Source organism: Geospiza fortis, unplaced genomic scaffold (genome assembly GCF_000277835.1).
Source record: "Geospiza fortis unplaced genomic scaffold, GeoFor_1.0 scaffold325, whole genome shotgun sequence".
NCBI lineage: Eukaryota > Metazoa > Chordata > Aves > Passeriformes > Thraupidae > Geospiza > Geospiza fortis.
Window position 1 is genome coordinate 1,386,700 of NW_005054427.1, and position 24,597 is coordinate 1,411,296.

Genomic DNA, 24,597 nt, shown 5'->3' on the forward strand with positions numbered 1-24,597 from the left:
AATCCAAACTAAACAATGATTTCTAATGTTGCCCTCGGGGGAAGGGTTTCACTTCTTTTCTGGAAACTGCACAAACCTAAAAAACTAATTTTATTGTCATTGTTAACCATTCATAGAGACCAGAGATGTATCTAAACCAAACCCTTAAAAAAGAATACCCCAAACAGAGATCAACACTACTTCGTACAGTGAAGAGTTACATTGTGGCCCAGACACTTCCAGGACAAATTCATATTGGAACCAGAAATAAAGATTTATCATGTTACATTACTGACACCTTCAGATAGAAACCCATAATTGTGCAGATGCTTTACAAGACAATGTGTGAATCACAAGGAAGGTAACACTAGCTTATCTGCAACAAGAAGATAAAAAATCATTACTGTCTTAGCTTAACAACAACCCAGTTTCCTCACACTAAACCTGCCTTAATTTTCCTCTCAGGGCTCACCTCATAAGTAAGCCAGACCAAACAAATAAAAAAGGTTTGAATATTACATTTACAAAAGTATTTACAATCAATCACGAATAGCCCAAAAAATTACTCACTGTTCAATTAATACTTTAAATTTGAAGAGGTATCTTTATTTTCTACACGTAAAATTAATGCTGAATACCTCTTTTAAATTAATGCTCTCAAAATTCAAAATAATTCTTTTTATTTAATGATGGAATCAAAACACAATCTTCCACAGCTGCCAGTCTTCTATTCTGGACTTCCATGTTCTGTTTCCATTTTCTTTTCCTGCGGCTGGTAATGAGTCTCAGATAGGTCTACAAAGTCATGGGTCCAATACAAGTAAATTAGGCCAAGATAATGAGAAGAAAATTAATAAATTCTTAAGTATGAGAAGAATTCTTCAGTCTAAGTGGTTTTTTTCTGAGGTAAGTTCTTTTTTGCCTCTCTGACTTCCACACGAATCACTGCAAAAAATTTACACAGTGAATGGGTAGGAAGTCGCTTGGATGATCACATTTTTTCACTTAATCTCACTTCACTACAGTGAGGTCACTGCTAAAAAAGCCCCACAAAATTTAGAGCATGAACAGATCAATGCACAGGACAATATTGTTTTTCTGGTCAAGTAATGATTTTTGTTTGTATGTTTCCTTGTAACCCTGACACCTGTAATGGTATGAATGTCATATTTAAAACCTTAAGTTCATTAATACGAAATCTGTAGAAAAGTAAGCAGCTGTATCCTAAAAAAATCAGTTCTAAGTTTCTATCTTAGTAACTGAAAGACACAATTATTGATGTTCTGGGTGAAACAGCCATACAATTTCCTAAATTCTAACATGATAGTTGTGCCCGGTGGAGCCCATACTGCCAGAATTTTAAGCAGCAAATTTACTGAAATCAACAGTATCTCAGACATAGAGGAAAACAGAAAGTGACTGAAGCTGAATTTCTTTGTGAAAGTATGCAAGCAATTGCAAGTACTTCTAAATAGTACCTATTTCTTGTTATTGCTAGATTTATTTTTTAAATGATTCTGAGTAACACTGTCATAAAGACTGTAATTATCAGGTCTGTGTTTCAGGTGAAAAATCTAAGTCTGAAGCACTTCAAAAACATTCTATGAATAAGAAATTAAATAAAATCACTTCACTACGGTACAGAATGAGCTAAAGAAACTACTTGAAGTACACTAGAAGAGTTAATCATATAAAAAGCAAATAGCAGTGTTGTTCATGTGCTTGGGACAATTGAATGTGTCCATCCACAACAGAAAAAAAAGTAACCCAAACAAAACATTTGTTAAAAGTGCAATCTGTATAATTTTATTTATAAAAGGTAGAGCAAAATATTAATTAATTATATGCAAATGTTCAGTGTTCCTTTGTGGGAACTACATCTTATTTAGCAGTTGCCTTTGTGTGTTCTTCAGTATTGCAATCAAATGGCACTCATACTAATTTCACAATAAATGAAAACTTTCCAATACCTTGTCTCATAGAAGAGAGTTAAGGTTCAGTAATTGAAATTGTGGAGGTAGAGATGTTCTGAAGAAAGAGGAGTCTTATAAAAGAATACACTCAAAAATATTGAAGGTTTTTAAGCATAAAGGAAATTTTTAAAAACAGATGATCATGAAAAAATATTTGCAGCAATGCTTTCCCTCCACAGGTCTTCAGCAGATAGAAAACGAAAGTCACATTCTTCGCCAGCTGTGAGAAAATTGATAGCTCAGATTTCTCTTTCCACTTTGACCATGTCTTTAAATGCCACTTCTAGTATCTGCAGTCACTGCTCCTCTTGCCATTCAAATCCATGCAGGCAGTCACTCCCTGAATCTTCTGGTGTGAGTTTCCCACATGTTTCTTAGATCTAATTCAGACTGGTCATTGATGTGCTACACACAGAGTAATGTTTTCTGATTTTCTGTATTTTCAGATTACCTGTATTTTAATTGAAGTGATCAAACAAGTCATTAGACCACCCTTGTTCCATGTCAAAGTCTTTCCAAATCTTCTTTTGATTTGATTATTTTCAAAAATTTTGGCTCATGCCCACAGGGAATTGAGAACTTCACTTCAACAAGATTAATTTCTCTGCTATCTTCCAGCACTTCAATGTGCCTATCACATTTTCAAAGGTTAACAGTTTATCCTCAGAGAAACAGGTAAGCATTGTCAAATCTTTTCAAAGAAGGAAATACAGATACAGGTGTTATTGAAATATAGATATGGATGTTATTGTCCCAGATGATCACTCAGACCATCAGTCTGGACCTCTTAACCATTGTACCAGCTGAGCCTACTGTAGTCATCCCCAGGCTCATTATGATTCCTTGCTTAGAACTGCAAGCATAAATGAGTACCAGATAAGCTTTTACTGTATAAAGAAGACACAACAGGACACTAGCCATTTCTCCTTATTTAAACACAAGTCAGTCCTCCACGTATCTATGTTTCTCTCTCCTACTATGTTTGTACATAGTAGCACCACTTCTCTGCAGCAAGGTGGTTGCAGATAAAAGGTGAGAGGAAGGGAATGTGATATAAAAAGAAAAATGTAACTTAACAAAAATAGATTTGTCAGTACTGGCTCACAGACACACACACACACAAAAATCTTCAAATATGAAAATATCCCCTGTCATTTCCCTACTCTCCTTGATCTGCTGCAAAGTTATGAGGGGTCATTTATAACAACAGTGACAATTTCTGCAAAACACCATAGTGTGATTGAGGATGAGAAAAACACAGAGAGAATGCCTACACAATATACATACATGGACATAGCCTGAATTTTTTAGTTGACACTTACACAGGACACAATCTGGGGGCAAATACCCCCTTTGCTCCATACTTTCTGTATCACTTACCCATGTGTTGTTGCGTGAAATCAATCTGAACCACTAGGATCTTTCATCTCCCCAGTGATATCTAGGTTTACATATGGCATAAGGCAATGGTGAATCAAGCCTCATGATCTTTACAGTGAATTTTGCCTCAAGAGACTACACGCAGTCACTGAAACAAAGCTCAAAGATCTTGTTGAAATAGCACCCAAGTACAGGTAAATGCAGAAATTTACAACTTAAGACTGGCTCATAGCACTCCTTCCTACAAAATGGCTTTCAGATTAAGAAGAAAAAGCTAAAATCAAACTAGTTTGCATGCAAAAAAAATGGTGTGCAAGAATATTTCTGAGCCAGTGAATTGTGTGCATCTGTGACAACTGAGGTAGATTTTTTTTGTTGTTGTTCCAAGTATGTTTCAGCATATACTTATGGTCTTGGCAATGCTAAACAAACTTGTATCTTCAGTCTCTTTCAAGGCAGGCATTTTGTCTAAGTCTTTGACACTGTAAGTGCATTCTCTTCATCCCCAGGTTGTGCAGGCTTGCTGTTTCCTCTTAATGTTAAAAATGAGTATCTCAGTCCTCCTGCCATGCTAAACAAAAAAGAATGAACAGTGGTGTCAAAGATGTCTGATGTTACAGATGTAATTTCATACGTACATACCTTTCCTTCTGAAGAGCTAAAGAACACCAGCTATCATAAACTAGGAGTACCTAGGAATTATGTAACCCATCTGAGAAAGCAGCCCCAAGCAGACAAAGATCAATTATCAGTTGCTCACAGATTCACACACACAGGGCACCATCTAAGCACAGAAAGTAACCACTCACAAGTCAGAGCTTATATTCAATGGGCACAATTCATTTAGTCAGTGTTCTCACTTCTCACACCACACCTGACTTTTACTTGGAAGCCTCACAGCTCAGAACTGCTGCTCATAAAAAATTCCACACAGTAAAACTGCAGGTGTATTTCCACAATTAGGCCTTACCACAACAATATTTAATGTCTGAAAACAGACATGAAAAGACATAACTAACTGTAATGACCTTTACATCCTGAGGCAGTGCTTTGTCAGGCCAGTAGTTTCAAAACTGCATCACCGAATGAGTCCAATCAAACAAAATATAAAACTAGAACTCACTGAGAAATTTTCAGCTTTAATAAATAAAGGCTATTCAAGTTTCACTTACCAAATATTTAGCCCTACAAAGTTTAACATGGAGAATATGTAATCTCCACCAATCAACATTCCGATGTAAGCAATGGATATATTCTGAAAGGAAACAAAAATCATGCATTTATTTAAATCAGATTTCATCTCCATGAATACAAACAACATCAACTAATTCACTTTTCTAAGGAAATAGTTATACTGTGTTGCTGACCACTCTCAAATCAGCCTTTAAACTAATTTTATGGATGTCAGCCTTGTGGATAATGTAGCAATGAAAAGAATAATAAAATCAGTATGTTTTCTAAATGTATACAATGCACAGTAACTTTCTAGGGGAAAAAAAAGCAATTTGATATTAGGCAAAACGGACCTAAGGTCACCTTTTGATATTTATTTCTTTATTATCTTTGGAATTCAAATCTCTTTTCTTAAAAGTGGGTTTTGGGTTCTCCAGCATAAAAAGGATACCTTAAAGTCACAGTAAAAGTTCTTCATTATTACCTTAAGAGGGTTATCCACTTACTTTTACAACTAAATGTGCTCTGAAATCACTTGGTACAGGTTCAAGACAGGCACAGCTTAAAGTTAAAAATTCTACCTCTCACCCACCTGCATCAAGTTTTGGAAAAATAGACCCCTAAAGACAGAAGGAAAAATGTAGAAGTGCGTGATCATTTTACCAACAGTTTGTTGCTTTCAATTGTTTTAGCTAGTCTGCATAATGACATCTGTTTCCACAAGTCTCTAATGGAGACAGATGCATCATAACCTGCTTCTCAACTTTAAAGCTGTTCAAAGAGTGAAAAAGACTATTACAGCTAAGAAAATAGAAATGGTCTTGCCCTGGCTTAATGGTTTGATGCAGACATATAAAATTTAAAAGAATGTTTCCAGAGCCACAGGATGAAAACTACTAGATTAATCTTGCAGCTTTCAAAAAAGAAAAAGGATGTAGAAAGAGAAGTACTGCCCTCCTTTTGCAGATTTTGTTACGGTGAATTTATTGTTCTCCTTAGTCATGGAAGGGAGCACTTTCAGTACTGTTATTCTTGTTAAGCTAGGCTGAATTCTGAAAATCTTTTGCCCACAGCTGCGTAAGTTTTGTCTTTTCTCTTTCAGCTTTATAATTCTATGTTTCTCTCCAAACTGGCCTACAAAAAAGCACATGGGTAGTCAGGGATGTTCCTAGACATGCTGTCCTCATCAATACAAAGCAAGATGCACAGTTTTAAGTTAAACTGAGTTAAAGAAAACAGACTCTAAGGACACCAGGTTCAATTTTTAAGATATGCATATTTTGGTGTTGGTCGAATTGACCAGAATTTGTACAAACCAAAATTAATCCGTTCAGCTAGAACACAGGTTCTCACACCAAGGCTGAGGCACTTAACCATAAAGCACACTCCGTTCTTCAGCTTAGTCATTATTCTGTATCTATAAAAGCCCTACATATCAGCTACAAAGGAAATTAGTTTAGCCCAAAGTAAAAGTTCGCCTGGATTTGCATCAGGGCATCTTGACTAACATACAATAACCTAATAAACAAGAGAGGCACAGGATACTCCCTGATGAAATGTGGCTAAATGTACACCTTTTAATTAAAATTGTTCCAGTTTCTCTTCTAGAAGAAATAAAAATAGATCAATACTAACAATGTTTTCTGGAGCATACCTGACTTTGAAGGCAAGAGAACAGGGTCACTTTGTGGTGTGACCTTGCTTGGCACAAGCAGTGTCTCTTTTGAGTTTCCATCTCAAAGCAGAATCAAGATCACTGCTGAGCCAATGCTCTTTCCTGTCTATTTGAGCATTTTTATTTCCCTCTTCTGGTCCATAACTCACCTTGATGGCACCAACTACTGTTGTTGTGAGTGCAGAATTGTAATGACTGCACAGGACAGTAGAATACATCAAGAGAAACCTAAACAAAGGAGAAAATTTTATAAATTCCTCCCAGGGAGCTAAGAAGTTTAACATTACTTCAAGATATTCAACATTATCTAGATCAGTATTTTTCCGGAATCTATAATCCCACCTGTTTCAAACACTTGTAAAAGAATTTCTGTGAATCTCTAATTTAAGTTAATGATGTGCACATACAGAATATTCAAAACATATGTTAAAATATGCTACTTGAGCTCTAGCAGAGTCAACCCTTTTCTCTGTGTTGTTTACATGTCAGTGTTTGAAGTTAGTTTGACCCCTTGGTTATGACATGGAAGAGGAGAACAGGATGCAATTCCTTCTTCCTTTGACTCTGCAGTTTTAACAGGAACAAAGCATTGTTTCATTACTTTTAAGTCTCCCACACTTTTCCAGCTACTTTGAAGAACAAACACACTGAAACAGTTCTTATACTCAAGGACTTACATGCTATTAACTGCAAAGTTAGATTATTGGAAAAGACAGACAGAAGAGACAGTACAGAAAATACAAAGCTAAATGTCATGTTGCTCAGCACTGTACCATGAGGTCAAAAATCCAGATAGCACTGAACAGTTATTTACACCATCAGAAATAATTAAAAGTCAAGACATAACCCTGGGGGAAAACCCTTTTTCTCTGAACTTTAATGTACCTTATTAGTGAGTCTTGCATTTGAGATTTGCAATTTGAAACACTGACATGGAAACAACCTGCTTTATTCTCCCCATATCCTTACCCCAACAAGCAGGAAAGAATAAATTGAAAGACAAATAAAAAATTTGTCCAGTGCTGGAAATGTGTTGCCTATTAAAAAGAGAGAGAGAGAATTATGTGTTATATAATCAACTGTAAACACATATAAAATGTACTTAATATGAAAATATGTAAATTCACAAAATACATTTTATTCATACCAAAATTATGAACCACTTATATTACTTCTGGGAACAGTTTAATGCACCTAACTTGACAAATAGCAGGATGACAGCATCCCTGATACCTAGACAAGTACTTGTAACATGTAGAGCAGAGCAGATACACAAGTGCACACTGTAAGCAGTGAACACGAACACAATACAAAAAATTGTGTTTTTCTATTTACTGACAGATACTAACACTGTGAATAATAACACATAATAAATAGTGTTGATGTGAGATGGACAGAAACAGCAAATACATAAATAATTCCCTCTAAATCTCTTCCACAGCACAGATTCATTCATGAACAATTTTCATGGCCCAAGTCTGTGTTTTGAGCATTACTAAGGTCTCTCAATAACAAATATCAATGAAAAGCCTCAATCGCTTTGAAGTAACCTCCCTAGTGAAGTGCAGCAAACAAACACACAGTCCCACACAGCCACTAAGAAAATGTCACAGATTCTTTTCCGTCTCTAGCAACTCCTGGATATGCCTCATTTTAATCTAGTTAGTTTACACTTGCTACATAAACAACAAATTCAGCTAAGGCTGAACACATCCCTGAGAAACAGAATAAAGGCTGTTAGTCCATGCTAACAGCCAGCTGAGCCTCCACCGTGTGAGGTAATAGGTAAAAAGGATCTTGAGCAGCTCTGCCCTACTAGAATTTTGCTGGAGTGCAACAACAAGCTGCCAAGTATAACAGAGAGCCATTCTGGGGCTTCCTTCCTCTTATATTGCATCATGCTTTCCTGTCCCCACAGTGAGCCAGCTGGTGGAGGAGAAATTACTAACTTGGACATTCATTCACAAACTGTAATCTCTCCAAGATTACAGAACTAGCTAGAGGAGTAGAAGCATGTCCCTACCACATGGGGGTAGGGACAGACATGGTACGGTTGCTTTGACTTCACAGCAGAAGATGTATGCTGTGACGGGTCAAAGCAAGAAGTTCTGCCAGGTGAAAAACTGGTCTGAAAATCTGCTAAATAAAATGGTTATCTACAATCATTTGCTGACTTATGATCAGTATTTTTCCATTTTCTCTGTTTTCTCTGTAATTTGATTTCTGTGTGTCACACTGACACTAGTTATCTGCAACATTTAATAGTACTTCTATTTTTAAGTGACCAAACCATTGTGATGCACAGCAAGCAAAATGTATTTCCTTAATAGATATTTATTCTCTTCAGGTAACTGAGCATTAAGATGTTTACAGCAAATCAGCCAGTGGGCACAACACACTCCGTATTTTCCCCTGAAGTAAACCTAGCAACAAGGTAAAGTTCTCTGACCAGGTCTACCAAAATATCTCGAACCCTGTGTTCTGGAAAAGCAGTTGAAATCTTACAGCTATAAAAACTTGGGCTCTTTTTCCAAGATAGGCAGCGGCTGCATTTTCCTAAACTGGCACAAGGTCATGCTGGACTGATGACACAAAGAAATTTCACATTCACTGCAGACCTAATTCTATCACTTTCAGGGAATCATAATTTTTCTGCTTAAAGCGGAATTCTAAGCACACAGTGACAAGATTTTGTGAGTTCAGGGCACAACAACATACAACAAAGAACATTACAATGATTTATTACGCCCTCTAAAGAATTTTCTGTGGCAAATGTAAAACATTTCTAGAAAGGAATAGGAGTGACTAGACCCATTTAACTATTCCTAAAAAGGCAACTCGGCAAGTCTGAGGGAGCCAGGAAAACCTTCTGGTCTGATACTTTATGTATCAACACATACTGCCTACAGATAATGTATTAGGATTACCTGGGGAGAGTCTTGCATTGTGCATTCTATGAGAATGCACAATGTAGCTTACTAAACTAGACTGAGACTAAACAGAAATATGCCCTGGACATCAGAATGACAGGAAGACTCAAAGAGAAAGACTGAAAATTGTCTGTATAGTTGCAATCTTGTTTTAGAGCATGTGGCAAATCACAGTGCAGCTGGATTCTCGACCTTTTGTTCAAACTGGGTGTACCTGAAGATACCTTAGTTCCTAGACAAAGACTCAAATAAGGACTATCACACAAATTTAGCTTCTCCTTAAGTGAATACTCACAAGTTCTTACCTGTGAAGGACAAGTGTAACTCACACTTTTCAAACTAATCAAACTAGGGAGAGTTTTTGAGGGAGAATTACCTCTTCAGAAACAAACAAAAAGCCCCTCTCACTCCCCAAATGAAATCTGAACAAAATAACATTATCAGTCTGAGATACGCAATATTGCTACTTACCTGCTGAAAGTCTCCAGTAGAAAAGCTAATAATAACTGTTGGAATCACCATGAAACAAGCATTATAAAACAGGACACCATATTTTCCCAACTCCTGTGAAAAACAAATATGGCATTTGGTATTAAAGGCCACTTGGGAGCAAAATACTACCTATTTCTCTAGTAATTGTTCTGACATTATTGTCAGCGAGTAAAGAGATAGAATACATCTCAATTTAAAATACAAACTTGCAATCCTTTTATTCAGTGTTTCATACTAAGCTGAAATTCCACTCCACTCACTGTGTCTGTGCCTCAGCAGAGTGTTACTGCTCTGTTATACCTTGGACACTTTCTATACAACTCTAGGAGCTTTCAAAAGCACTGGTCCAGAAGTGCTTGTGTTGACTTCACATAAGTCTCTGCCTGGCCAAGGAATCACCTAGTCATTCTACTACAAATCAACCACAAAAACATGTAACAGGAAAATTAATGAAGTTTGACTCATAGATAGAGCTCTGTAATCACTGGTAATTGATGTAACTTTATGCAACTTAGGAGTTGCCATATAACCTGTGGGTTAACTTGCTTGGCACAAAGGCAGGAAAATAGGAGAGTGAAAAAATAACCTTCCCTTCCTCCAGATTCAGCCATGCTGCTTAGAAAATCTCTGCAGCCTATCTCTTCTCCTGTATTTTGCAGAACATTGTGAGGCTGTTAAGTGCTGCTTAAAAATAAAAATGCAATCTAGAATCGACAAAGATGTCTAAGATTATTAAAAGACATATATTTCTGCTGTACAGAGTGAACCACCCAAGTCAGAAACCAAACCTCTATCCAAGACTGCTCTTTGCTATGGCTTAATATGTTACATGGCACTGCATTTGAAGAGCAGCCTGCCCAACACTTACGTGAGTAATGTATATCAAGATATCACCTAATACCTTGTCACACCTGCTCTTGCTGAAGACTTGCTTTTAGATAACTGAAAAAGACTACAGTTACTGTGGTTATGACTTAGGCTGGACAGTTCTCTGTTTATTTTACATAAACCTCACATAACATGTTTCTAGTCAAAAAGTCATCATCCTTATATATATATGTATCAAATTTAGAGGTAAACTGTTTGCTTATGGTTTGCTTTTTTTTTTTTTTAATAACTACAAACTCTGCTTAAAAGCCTTGGGAGAAAAGAAAATACAGTTCGCTTACTCAAGCCTAGCCAGAGATAGAAATAACAACTTTTTCTAGGCTGTTCTCTATTAAGAATTCATATATCAACTGGAATGTGAAAGTAAATTAAGTTATTTATGAGTTCATAATGGTAAGTACATAAAAGTCATATAATAAGTAGGTGTCCTAGGGTCACTAATGTGGTGACTTTATGATACTGAATTTTATCCCCATTTGTCTGTTTAGCCTAGAAATAAGTTTTGTGCCTTTAAAACAAGATCCAAGAGTGAAGAGGGGGAAAAGGAGAAGAGGTGTGTCTGAGGCAGCTGTATTTAAGAACACAGAGGTAAGAGCTTCAGCTCTCACTCTCGGTGTGTGTTGTCTGCAGCACCGACAGTGGGAGAGAGTTCTCCTTTGCTTTTAGTTATTTTTTTTAGCTAGCTGAGGCAGAGAAGTTCCCTGGACTGTAGTTTTTCTTTTTCTTGGAACTATTCAAACCTGCTCTGGACTGAAAACCCAGGAAAACATCAGGAGCTCATGCCTGTGCTGCACCAGGGCCCAGGACACGGCCTTTTCTAGCACCAAAGGGATTGATAAGAGACTGAGCAAGCCAAGCTACACTCCATGACAAGGACTCTCTCTCTCTGAATTTGCCATCTCTTCAGTTCCAAAGCTTAATATTATTTTTTTTTTCTTTCATGTTTGTGAGTACCTTGGCTGTTGAATAGTTTTTTCCACTTTTCTCCAAGGAAGTTTATCTCTGGACCAGGTAGGGAGAAGGGCCACTTGAATTTGCTTTCTAGAGGGACCTCTCCCTAAATTTGCCCTAAACCAAGACAGTAGCTCACTGTTAAATTCAAACCAATCACCCCAAGTTACCTTTGGATCAATTTTCTGCTTTGTATAAACTCCATTTGCTGCTGTGAAGATATCATTTAGCAACACAAAGATATAGCCCTCCAGATTGAAAGACAGATCAGACCTGGGAAAGAAAGAAATACTATATTGTAAATAAGCAAAAAATATGCAATGCATTGCATTACCTTGTCTACCAAGACAAATATTGTGAATGAGGATATGCAAATCCCATGAACTCCAGCCAGTCACAGGTTTTCCTTCAAGCCTTTTTTGTAAGTCAAAGTACTTTACATTTCTCCAGTCACAGGACCATCACAAATGAAACATCAGAGTTTCTAATGCTCAGTGTGAAAGTGGCAGGAAATGTTCCGTTTTCATCCAGAGAAAAATTCCACCCATCTCAATCCTGATAACCAGTCCAATTATAACTGAATTTACTTAACTATTTCTTTTACTACAGGAAGTGACTAGGGAATAAAATCCAACTGGTTTGTATGTTTTTCAGACATATTGTCATCCTTTTTGTTTTGACCAGTTACCTCATCAATACAGGGTAATTAATTTGATAGGACATGGCTCTATCTCTGTCACATCACATGGAAATTATTTACCCTTGTCCATAGCAAAGCCAGGAAACAAACAAACAAAACATTAACTTTCCAGGTAGGTAAAGGAATGTTCAAACAGAAAACAGAGGACAACAGCATACAGGTGCTTTGTAACCATTATCTCACAATGGAACTTAAAAAAAAAAACAAAAAAAAAAAGGGGGTGTTATGATTAAAAAATATACAATGTGTAACTCCATATTTAACATCCAAAATATCATTCTTTTTATCCAGAACAAGAATATACTTTTCCAAGATTATTAAAATACACTGATATCATGAAATAAAAACAAGATTCCTCACACAGTTTTAACTTGCTTCACTTATGATCCTGCAAACATGGAAAACCTAGAGGTGGAAAAAGACACACCGAAAGACTATCAGCAGGGTATAACTGCACCTCCCAGTGATGTCACTAGAGAGATTTTCCAAATCAAAACTTTATCCAGAGAAACTTATCTCCACTTAGGTTTACTCGGAATTAAACAAGGAAAAAGTCCTCCTGCTGTCTCTCCCCTCAAAATATGGCTTTGTATGAGAAATTAAAACCTTACCCAGCGGCTATGAAAGCCCCAAGAATGATGGCAAATACGCTGACTATAATATTCAGTGGGTACCGTTTCCTGCAGGCAAAAATTGAAACAGTTCACATTTTCATTATTTGAAGCAGAGATTAAATGGCTGTCTGCCTGAAAAGTTTCAAAGCAATTAACAATCACAAAACATTTAATAGGAGGGCAAAGTCTTGACAACCTTACAGAACTAATGTGATTGCCCATGTGCCATGCTGTCAGACCTTGGCCCTGAGAACGGAGATTGAAAAAGCACTCTGAGCACCCTCTTACTAGGCAATTATAAAAGTAAAGATTAAAGGTTCAAAGTAACAGCACTGAACCAAACAAATTTAATGTGCATTGATATTCATAATAGACATATTTCAGTGTTGTCCAGCAGTCCAGTACATCTCTCATGCAGTTTTTCACACCACCTCTGTTGAGGAATATGCTATACAGCACACTGTCTGGATTATTTTCAAATAGATACTTATTTTGAACTCAAACTGAAACTTTTTACTTGAAAGGGAAAACATGGAGCTTATGGCATTCTTCACTACCACATCAGTGCTGCCACAGAGTAGTAAAAAGGATACTGTAAATCTATTAAAAGGTTTATCTATTAAAAGGTATATCTACACCACTTTATTTGGAAATACCTTAAGCATTCATTTTTGCATCGTACTGCAACATGCCTCACAGATATTCCCCTAGTCCTTATTCTGTCAGGGTAAGACTGAGAGAGAAGATCCTCAAAACAAAATGTACAATTCTCTTGAAGAAACACTCTTGGAGAAATCCTGAGTGTAAAGGACTACACCTGTGGACCACTGTCCCAAGAATAAAGTGCTGAGCAGGCTCTAGATAAATTAGGCTTTGATCATAATGACTCTCAAGAATAACAATCCAAATCTTGTTTCAAAAATCCTGATATAAGCCTGCACAGACTCTCTAGAGTCCTTTCATTTTCAGTCCTGAGGAAATCCACTGTGTCAGTCTGCACCAACACAGCATTCTCCTCCCAAGCTTTCCACTGGTTAGGATGTTGCTTGCACTCACAGGCCACATTGATGTTCTCCAGCTGAGCATTTATGTACATCTCACTGACTCACATTTTTTTTCACTTGCTTGTGGGAGTCTTCAGGCCAACAGAAGACAGTAAGTTTTGCTTTCCCTGGGAGAAGTTAAAACTACAAAAGAATTCCAGAGCACTTCCAAATATGAATCACATTAATCAATTAACTGCTGCTTCAGCCAAATGCAGATGACAGTTTAGTTGGGCGCTTTTTGCAGTTTTAGCTTTCCCCTGATCATCACTCTCATGCTGCCTGGGTTCAGATTCAGCAAGCTGGTTTTCTCCTTGTGAGCTCATTTTGTGAGTCCAGCATCAGTCATGTGGATAGAACTGTGAAGTTCTGGACAAAGTACGATGAATTTATACTCCTGTTCCTCCAGCTCAGTACTACTGAAATTAGCGATCCTGAGCAGCTAGCACAACCTTCTTAATTTCTCATGAAAAATAACATAGGAGTCTGTAAGTAAGGATTTCTCTGATCTAAGAACTGGTAAATACCATTTTGCTTCATTAACCTGGTATATTTTCAGACTTGACCCAGACAGTTACTCCACATAAGCAGACTGTCATGCTATCAGCATTCTTTGGAGACATCAGGATCTGTCTGTTTGAAGCAGTTTAGGAGCCTCCAAGACAAGACACAAACATAACAACCGAAAGTGACTGAGTTGTGTCTGCTGACCTGAAACGCATGTAACAGTCTAGAGAATGAGATATGAAAATGGAGGCAAGTTGATTTTTTCCCTCACTAAAATGTATATATCTATGCCTTCAAAAAAGCTACATAAATCACTTTCTTTGCTTTTCTCTATTTGTAAGTAAAAATCACTTATTCAATTTTCTGATGAGATGACACAAGTAATCAATTTGATGTGATCTAAAGTAAAGGAATCTTAAATGGAAAAAAAAAAACACAACCCCAAAAACAAACAAAAAGGATCACCCAAGTATGATGATTTCCAGCAGTAAAGTAAGTGGAATGGTAAACTTCCTGAGCACTGTAAACATCGGCAAACTGTCAAAAAAAACAAAATAAAAATCCAAGCATAGTATCAGATAAATAGCATTCTTATATTCTAACTCTTATTTTACTAACCCAGGGGATGGAACAATTAGTCCAGGAATAAGAAACCAAAACAAATAGCAAATCATTTAGTACATATATATGAATGTCAGTCTGACATGCACATTAGACAACCAAATCATCGAAAGATAGCAAGCTCTGCCAGTTAGTAAATCAGTGCAACTGGCTATGTTTGAGGGTCACTCTGCATTACTGAAATGGAATACAGTAGATATTTTTTACCTAGCATAACCCTTATGAAATAATTCTTTCTGCAAAATTCATAGACATAGTTAAATAAAAACTATTTCTATTGAAACTTAAAAGGAGAGACACTAAACTTTTCTCTGAAAACATGTAACAGAAATAAAATACAAAGAAAACATGCTTAGTAAACAAGCTGTACTTTGAAAAAGTAAAATAAATCCATGACCAAAAAATTAGAGGAAATACAAGAAACATGAAAGGTGGGGCCACAGCTGCAACTACAAACAAACTTCTATTTTTAGCAAGATATTGTTGATCTGCATGAAGTAATGCAGTTGGAAACCTTTCTGGGTGAGAAAACACTTGCATCTGACACTGTAAATGTGACACCATGGCCATATGGACCAATTAATCCCCTGCTAAAGATAATTATTAACAATTGCATTAGTAAATGATACAATTCCTAACACAATGTTTAAAAACTTTACAACAGATATTTTGAATTTATACATGGGATCATCTGCCCCTTCCAGACAACCTAAACAAGGTGGAGAATTCAATGATGTAAAACAAGTATTATATATTGTACCAAAATGCAATGTAACAAAATATTAATGGTAGGAACACTGCAGGCATTTTAAAGTTTCCGTTATAAAAATTAGTTAAAACTAGTAAATCTAAAATAGGTATACCAGCCATAGCAGAGGGAGAAGGTGCACTTACATACCCTACTAAGCATTTAAATTTACAATCAGAGAAAAGGGAAAGAAAAACCCAACTTTTACAGTTTCGAAATTTCTTTCATATTCAAAATGGCAGAAGTGCTACCAGGCACAGTACTGCCTAAGTCTTAATGTCTGTTTCAGTGGAACAGCTCGTGAACACATTCAACAAGGAGTTGCAGAACCAGGCATCTAGTGTTCATATCTGGAGAACATTAATTCTATAAATAAAAAGAAATGTGTCATGGACATATTTTATGAAAAATCCTTTTGCTAGGATTTTTTCTCCTGAGAAGCTGAGAGGCCTCAGAAACAAAATGTGAACCATAATTATTTGCTGCTGTGGAATGCAACAGGTGCATCTTTGATTGGTCTCATGTGGTTGTTTTTAATTAATGGCCAATCACAGTCCAGATGTCTCAGACTCTCTGATCAGTCACGAGATTTTGTTATCATTCCTTTCCTCGCTAGCCTTCTGATGAAATCCTTTCTTCTATTATTTTAGTATAGTTTTAATATATAATTTTCTTTAAATATAATATATATCATAAAATAATAAATCAGCCTTCTGAAACATAGACTCAAAATTCTTATTTCTTCCCTCGTCCTGAGACCCCTGCGAACACCACCACAGAAATGCAAACAAATTAAAAGTAATACACTGGGGGACCTCATCACTCTCTACAACTCCCTGCAAGAAGGGTGCAGTGAAGTGAGGGCAGCTCTCTTCTACTGTGCCTACAGTGAGAGCACCAGAACATATGGCCTTCAGATGAGGCAGGGGAGATTCAGACTAGATATTAGAAAAAAATTGTCACTGCTAGGGTGATCAGGCATTAGAGTGGGTTGCCCAGGAGGTGGTGGAGTCACCATCCCTGAGGGTGCTTGGATCTGGCACTGGGTGATAAGATTACTAGTCCAGGGTTACAGTGGTAGTGCTGTTTACAGTTGCACTGGATGATCTTACAGGTCTTTTCCAACCTTGATGATTCTGTGATTCTGTGGTTCTACTTTCTTTCCTAGCATCTGTCTCATAGTTATGAATTGCACACAAACTAGTGTATCCTGCTGTATCCTCTAGCTGTATCCTCCAGCCCTGGTGCAGCCATCATGCTTCTGTGCTTGTCTTCCACAGAAAATAGAGTCATTCATTCTATCTGCATTGCTTACACCTTTTTAGCACTAGCATGGAAGCAACTCTCATGGGTCTAAGCTTACAGGCTCATGGCAGTCAAGGCACTCTTCAGCAGTGCTCCCTGACAACCACCACCCCCCCAAGCACCACCACCAACCCACTACACAACAGTTTTTCATCTCTTGGTGATTCCTAAATATCTGCCATGACATCATGGTACAAACATTTTCCTTATGCTTCTTCCTTCAGAAACACAGTTTTCCAACTCTGTGGTTGACACCCAGGAAAAGCAGGATGCTTGGGTGTGTGGCAAAAGTGTAAGCACTTTCATGGTCACATAGGAGCACTGTGATTTTATGTCAGTACAGGACTGGCTAAGCTCCCCTTAAAGGAAGCAGACAACTTGTAAACTGATCAAATGTTTGTGTAAAAATTTCATAATAGTACCAGGGGTTTACAGACAGGCAGACAGACAGACACCACATGGATTTAAGACTCCAGACAATGCTCTTCTTTAGGGTTTCTTTTTTACCCCACAAGAGAAAAGGGTAAAATCCAAACAGTCTACTTATAACTTCTACTTACTGTACCTGAGCTTGCTGGTACTTGATAATCCACTTAAGTGGTTTCCAACATAAATCAGAGGCAGAGGAAATAACTGTGATAAAATTAAAAGCATAACTCAGATTATTTTGTTTAGAAGTACTATTGAGGAACTTTACTTGATAGAATTTGATACCTGTCATATCAGATGTACTTTTATGAAGAAAGAGGCGTTTTTTAACAGGAAAAAAAGGCAACTATGCTGTAAGATCATCTGCAGCTCCTATTTATGTGACTGGTCATGACCACAGCTTCACTGATGTCATTAGAAGAGCTGCAATTTACCACTAATGAGACTTAGAATCCATTTAGCGTAAATGTTAATCACTTTTATTCTAATTACTACAATCTTCAGATTAATATCAATTTCAACATTTAATTTTAGATATAAAAGTAATAATGACAACAGCATCTAAATAATCAAGTGAAGAGGTGGTATAAAAAAGTTAATAAACAATAAGTATGCTGTGCTCTTCTACATATTCCACATATATTAATACAGCTGGAAGTTGCAGCATTTTAGATTAACCCAAAAAAATTTGCTTTGTAAGATACTAGAAAGGAAAGTTAAGTAATTATGAGTAAATTAAACTTTGCTTCCAGCAAAGAGACTGACTTGCACAGAGATCTATAGTCCATAACACAATATAGAGAAACAATAATGGAACTTATGAGCCTTAAGAAAATGTACAAGAATACATTAATCCCTACAATTATCAGCTGCAATTCAAAGCCATTAATTTTCCTTTTACAGAAAAAAATTACAGCATCACAGAATGGATAAGGTTGGAATTTGCAGAAGATTTAAACTAATCAAAGTAATCAATGGGGACAAAGGCAGGGTGTACATTTGGTCCCATTCGCTATCAGTCAAGAGGGGCTGAAATGGCAGAACGACATAACAGATCCTCTATCCTAATGTGTAATAGTTGCTCTTGTTTCTAAACGGGGACACTTTGGAGGACACTAAAGTCAAAGGCTATTCATTTTTAAACTTTTTCTGCTGGGAAAGCATATAGAGGAGTAGGGTGTATTTAATCTATGTTAAAAATGCTGTGTTTCTTTCACAGCAAGAAAGAAAAAAGTAAAGTAAAAGTTAACTGATAGTCAACTGAAGTTAACTTTTAAGTGAAAGTCACAGTAAAAGTAAACAGGAGTATAAAGAAAGCAGAAGTATGAGTAACAATAGATATTCAGCCTGCTGGCATAAGTTTGCAAAAATTTTGTAAAGCACAGTCTCATCTGCAGACTTTTATTTAGAACATTTTAGTTCATTTAATTTATAGGCTGGAAACAGAGCAGACATTATATAATCTTTCCTCTGAAATTCATTCCATTGTAAAGAGAAAATTACAACATCCAGCATAACAGCAGAGATCAGTGAATCATTTACTTAAAAGGGTCAGGAACTTCAAAGTTTCGTCACTAAAATAAGCATTTCACTACTTTAAAACTCTAGCTGAGTGCACTGAAGACATAAACCAGTTGAGGAGTGAAAAGTAATGATTATCTTAGTGTCAAAGCAAAAGTTGACAAAAGGATAAGGAGTTGGACTAAGGATTCCTTAAAAAGTAGAGAAATCAACAATGAGCAATCCAGCTGATTCACTATGACTAGTCAAATCCAACACCACAAACACTATATAGGTCCTGGAAGCTAAAATGCTGACTGCTCCCAGCCAATCCAGCAAAGTCTTCCAAACAACAGATATTGTTAGGATAAAGAAAATACATGCTCTATTTTTTAATGCCTTTGTATATAAGTTAAAGCGAAGACAACAGCAGAGAGGGAGCACAGCAGGACTTGGGATGGAGGGAAGAAACTTCTTAAGGTCTCAGTAAGTTATTTATACATGGAACTCAAAGCTACCCACTGGGAAACCTTCTTTCTTATTCTGGAATAATAAAGGATTGTCCATTTTATGAATGACACCACAGATTCTTCTTCAAGACTTGTACATGTAGAAATGCCAATGATTTCAACATGCATTAAGAATGAACATTGTGAGACATCCATCGTAAACCTCACACTGACAGGAAGACAAGACATTCTGCAGTAAAGATGATAAAGGAAACATTCCTTGTGTCCTGGAGCAAACACAACTGATAATCTGCAACAAGACATAAACATACAGGCTAATGCATCAAAGAAACATTCCAGCAACATTGCATAGATGCAAAAATCTTTGAGGACTGTTGCTGTAGACATTTTACATCCTAGTTCCCAAATTCAGGTAAGAGGAGGTCCTTTCACATTTGTTCTATCCTGCCTCTTTAGACCATATACATTTAAGGTCTGTATAATGCAGCTAGTCGCCACCAACAGTATTTTCAGTGGGCATTATTTCAGCCCCTCCTATGGAACATAAATGTTATACTGGGAGTCAGCTGTTGTTCTGGTTTCTTATCTACCACATTACTTTTCTACTATTTTTTCTACTATCACATGCTTCATTCATATTTCCAAGCAGCCTTTCTCTCTTTATGCGGTGTTCAAAAGTCTTTCACAAACACCTATCTCCCACTGATCCCACAGAGAGCTATATCCAGAAAAACCTTTCAGGAATGTGGAAGATTTCATCCTGCTGTATAAAGGTAAAGCACCCTTCCCATGTGCTGAATAACTAAATGGCACCAGATTTCTCTGCAAAGAGTTTTTATCTATTGCCCAAACTAGAATATTACAGAAAAATTAAAATTATCAAATCAATTTTTAAATGAAACAACGATACAAAGAATCCCATTTGAAAAAGAAATGCAAATGTTTTTCTTGTCTCCATAAGAAAGAATGCTACTATAAGAAATAACTCTTTCCTATTAATACCATGACATATGTGATCCTTACCTTCACAGGTATACTTTTGTCAAAATCAGGGAAATGAACAATCTTATTTAGTTTTGACACATACAAGATAAGTATAGTGGCTGTCATCTAAACAAAAAGAAAAAATGAGAAGTCATGCAAGAGCAAAATTGTAATGTATGAATGAAAAAACTGCTTCAAAGACAAAGTATTTATAAGAATTTGACAAATGCTAGGTTTTATGTATTTCTTTAAAAGAACAGCACAGAATGAAATTAACAAATTGAAATAATTTTGCTCTTATTGAAACAATTTTGCCATCTATTTACTTAAAAGTAAAATACACAAATATACTTTATTATCCTGAAGAAAATTAGTGGCATTCTGTGAAACAATGCATGCTGAGAAGGAGTTGAGAAAATAAAATAGGACACAATCCCAGATAAACCATGAAATTCTTACTCAGAGAATTGTTTAGTCTGCAGAACCACTCCCAAAACTTTTTTTTGGTAAGGCAAGATGGAGGTTGGGCATTGATCAATCTGTCGACAACATGAGGAAGAAATAATAAAGATGCAGACAGAATGAAGAAGAATATCTGAGCAATCATACATCACAGGTGTTAATGCTGCCCCAAGGATTCAAAACAAAGGGTCAAATTTTCCTAATACGAAAACACAGCAATCAACTATCTAGAGGATGAGGTGGAGTGAGGTTCTGCAGACTAAAGCATTATACCGCATCATATGTACTTTATATAGTGTTCAGAAAAATCTTGGAAGGATCTGTCAACAAAAAAATGGAAACGCCATTAAGTCTTTGATTCTGCAAAGACTCTTTTTCTTTTTTCTACAAAGAAAAAAGCCACATTAAGACATGAATTATTGCCACATTTTCAAACCTTTCACTGAAATATGGTCTATGATTCCTTGCGCAGTCTGGGTATGTAAAACTCACTATCACATCACAAAGTCTTCACAAGACATTTTACTCTCTCTAGCACCTAACAGCAGAGATGTCAGACTTGCGGTATCCTGTTTTCAATACTTCCTCGCTACCCCCTGCTGTGCAGCCTTGGCAGAAAGCAAATTCCCTATAAAATGTATTTGCCTAAATAACACTTGCTTCAAGGCTCAATCTTTATCAGTGATCCCTCTGCAGTGATACATTCTTCTTTATGGACCCAGTCCACAAGCATTTGAACTTTGGTTTTATCACAATGTCTCCTAACAACAAACATTTCTGCTGCCATACTCCAACTTATGGGCAAATAAAGCAAGAAAGAATCAAAATTTTGCACTGGTCCTACTGGAAAACTGCTGGGAAATGGGGAGAAATTTGTGAGGAAATTGATGGTTTGGCTACAAACAGGGGCAATACCTCTGCATGTAGTCCACAAAGGCGCAAGGACCCTCACAGAACATATGCATACAGAATGTATGCATTTGCTAGAACAAAGCTGGATAGTTTTGAAGGCCAGATTCCTTAATTACTGAACTTTACAAGGAGAAATAAAGAGCATTCCAGTCTTTTACATGACTCTCTCCAGGCAGTAATTTTGACTCAAGCTCAAAGTTGCCTGTTTTCAATGAAAAAATTACTGTTCCTTAAAGTGTATCTAATCCAAAAGACAAGCAGTTCATTGTAACTGTGATTTTGCCCCCTAAAATCTACCTCTATTATCATTAGTTTAAATTAAAAAACAAGGAATACTTTTAGTATGCATTACTTGTGAACATACCTGTCCAATTCCAAGAAACATTGGTGATGGGAAGCTGAAAAGCATGAACAGATATTTAGTACTGAGGAACGGAAATAAATAATTAGGAAAAATAAAAAAGTTAAATTTTAAAACCAAATTCAACAATTAAACATGAGGATGACAGGCCTGTGTTTAAGAAGAGTTCAGGACTACACTTAATGTAGTAGAAATATTTTATTTCTGAAGCCCAAATGATACAGCCCATGTACAGTTGATCAATTCTGAACTGCTAGTTGTTTGGGGAATACTCATAAGTGAAGGTAACACACTTTGAGAACTCTTAATGCATCATTTCTTGAGTAGCTTCACATACACATTTTAAATCCTGAGATGGGATAGTAACTAAAACATCTTGCACTTACTCTAACATGGAAGCTTATCTCTACAATTCAAACATACTAGCAATATGTTTTTGTCAAAATCAAGTTCTTAGGTAAATGTTGTAGAAACATCTATTGTCTACAAAACCAGCTACATTCCTACTATAACCCTTCAGTTGGCTTTAGCTGAAAGCATGGATAGAGTCACAGAAAGGTTTAGGTTGCAAGGGACCTTAAAGATCATCTGGCTCCAAACGGTCTGCCATTAGCAGGGACACCTTCTACTACTCCATGTTGCTCAAACTTGTCTTGATGACTGGTCATCTCTAGGGATGGGGAGCCCACAGCCTCTCTGGACAACTTACTCCAGTGCCTCACCACTCCCACAGTAAGCAATTTCTTCCTAATATAAATCTAGACCTCCCCTCTTTCAGCTTAAGTCCACTTCCCTTTGTCCTATCACTACATGGCCTTCTCAAAAGTCCTTGAGCTCTTTCCTTTAGGTACTGGAAAGCCAAAATAAGGTCTTCCTGGAATCTTCTCCAGGCTGAACAACCCTGTCTCTCTCAGCCTGTCTTCACAGGAGAGGTGCTGCCATCGGGTGACCAGAGCCACTGTGATTAGTGGCCTGCTCTGGACTAGCTCCAACAGGTCCATGTCTTCTTCTGCGGGGTCCAAGACCTGGATGCATTATTACAGGTGGGGTCTCACCAGAGCAGGGGCACAGAATCCCCTTCCTTCCCCTGCTGTCCTCACCTCTTCTGATGCAGCCCAGGTGGTTGGGTTTCTGAGGTGCTGGTTCATATTCAGTTTCTTACCACAAACACCCCCAAGTCCTTCTCCCCAGGGCTAGTCTTGACCCTTCTCCATGCAGACTACGTTTGTGCCTAGGATTGCCTCAGTCCAGGTGCAGGACCTTGTACTTGACCTTGTTGAACTTCATGACGTTTGCAGAAGCTGCAGTTCTACTTACTGTGGTGAGAAATGTACGTCTAATATTAACATAACTGAGATGGGAACAAAGCATTGACACAAGAAACAAACACGCTGACTCACAGCAAAAAGGCCATAAGAGCATTACAGTCCTAACACGGAGTTAGGAGCAATTGATAGCAAAAGAGATCAGGAAAACAGAAGTACTGGGGGCAGGAAAAACATAAAAAATAGCAGAACTTCCATTTATAATCATGTGACACTTAAACTGCCTTTTGTTTAGTATTTACAGCTCCCCCATATAAAGATGGAGAGTTTGTCCAGCTGTAGGACACAGATTTCTCCAGACATTTGTGATTTGCAGAGGCCTAAATATTTCCAGCTGTAAGGTCTTAATACAAAACTTAGGCTTACTGATGGACATACTGTACTCGATTATCTCACACAGATGTGCTAGATGTATGCCAGGGACTTTCAGGGAGCTGCAGTCCGTAGGATAAAAACCACTATAAAATAAAATCTCAACTTGCACCATGTAGAATTTATGAGACATATTAAATACAGCTGCTATATGTTTCTAACTGAATGTTAGAAAATTACATTTGGCTTTTTAACTTTCTTCTCATTTTGGTTTTTCTTTTTCTTATTTTGATTCGAGATGAGCTAAACCATAGCAAAAACAAAGCAAAGATTTTAAGTAAAACATGTTAATGGTGACAAAAACAGCAGTCACAGGACAATACAGAATCATAGAATATCCTGAGTCAGAAGAGACCAACAAGGATGATCGAAGTCCAACAAGTATACACATCTAGATGGGAAAAGTATGACTTGGAGATGAATGCCCAAGTTCCAATTTCCCTCAGCTGCAAGACTAAGAGTAAAATGCAGTGTAAGAGGTGTGCAGTTAATGCTCTTGCTTTACACAGTGGTAGAAGATGCTAATTATCACCAGGATTCCATATGGGAATTAGCGCCATCAAGTCAAGGACGGAATCTCTCAGTGTTTTTATGATCAAGCCATTTTACGAGGTTCACTTTTCGTTTTTGGCCACCTCAGAAAAGAAAGATGCTGGAAGGAAGATACTGTTCGGCAGGAACAGTTAGAGGATAGGCTGTTTCCCTCACGGGTGTCTCAGGTAGTGCGATCCTCTGGGAATAGCGAAAAGACCCGCACGAAAAGACGGGTGTAGCCGGAACTGTGCCTGCCGTCGGGCGGTGCT

The 24,597-nt window shown here is 37.1% G+C and overlaps 1 protein-coding gene across 1 annotated transcript; it reads right to left on the reverse strand.

Moving 5' to 3' along the window:
- Positions 1-1,758: 1,758 nt before the first annotated feature.
- SLC35D2 (solute carrier family 35 member D2) lies at positions 1,759-22,136 on the reverse strand. The gene is made up of 11 exons (XM_031061845.1): positions 22,101-22,136; positions 20,402-20,488; positions 17,545-17,612; positions 14,771-14,842; positions 12,753-12,821; positions 11,612-11,714; positions 9,582-9,674; positions 7,150-7,217; positions 6,330-6,408; positions 4,505-4,587; positions 1,759-3,903 (listed from the first exon to the last, which is right to left on the reverse strand). Exons 1-11 carry the CDS (start codon positions 22,119-22,121, stop codon positions 3,801-3,803), a joined length of 846 nt encoding a protein of 281 aa, XP_030917705.1. The 5' UTR covers positions 22,122-22,136; the 3' UTR covers positions 1,759-3,800.
- Between the last annotated feature and the right edge of the window lie 2,461 nt (positions 22,137-24,597).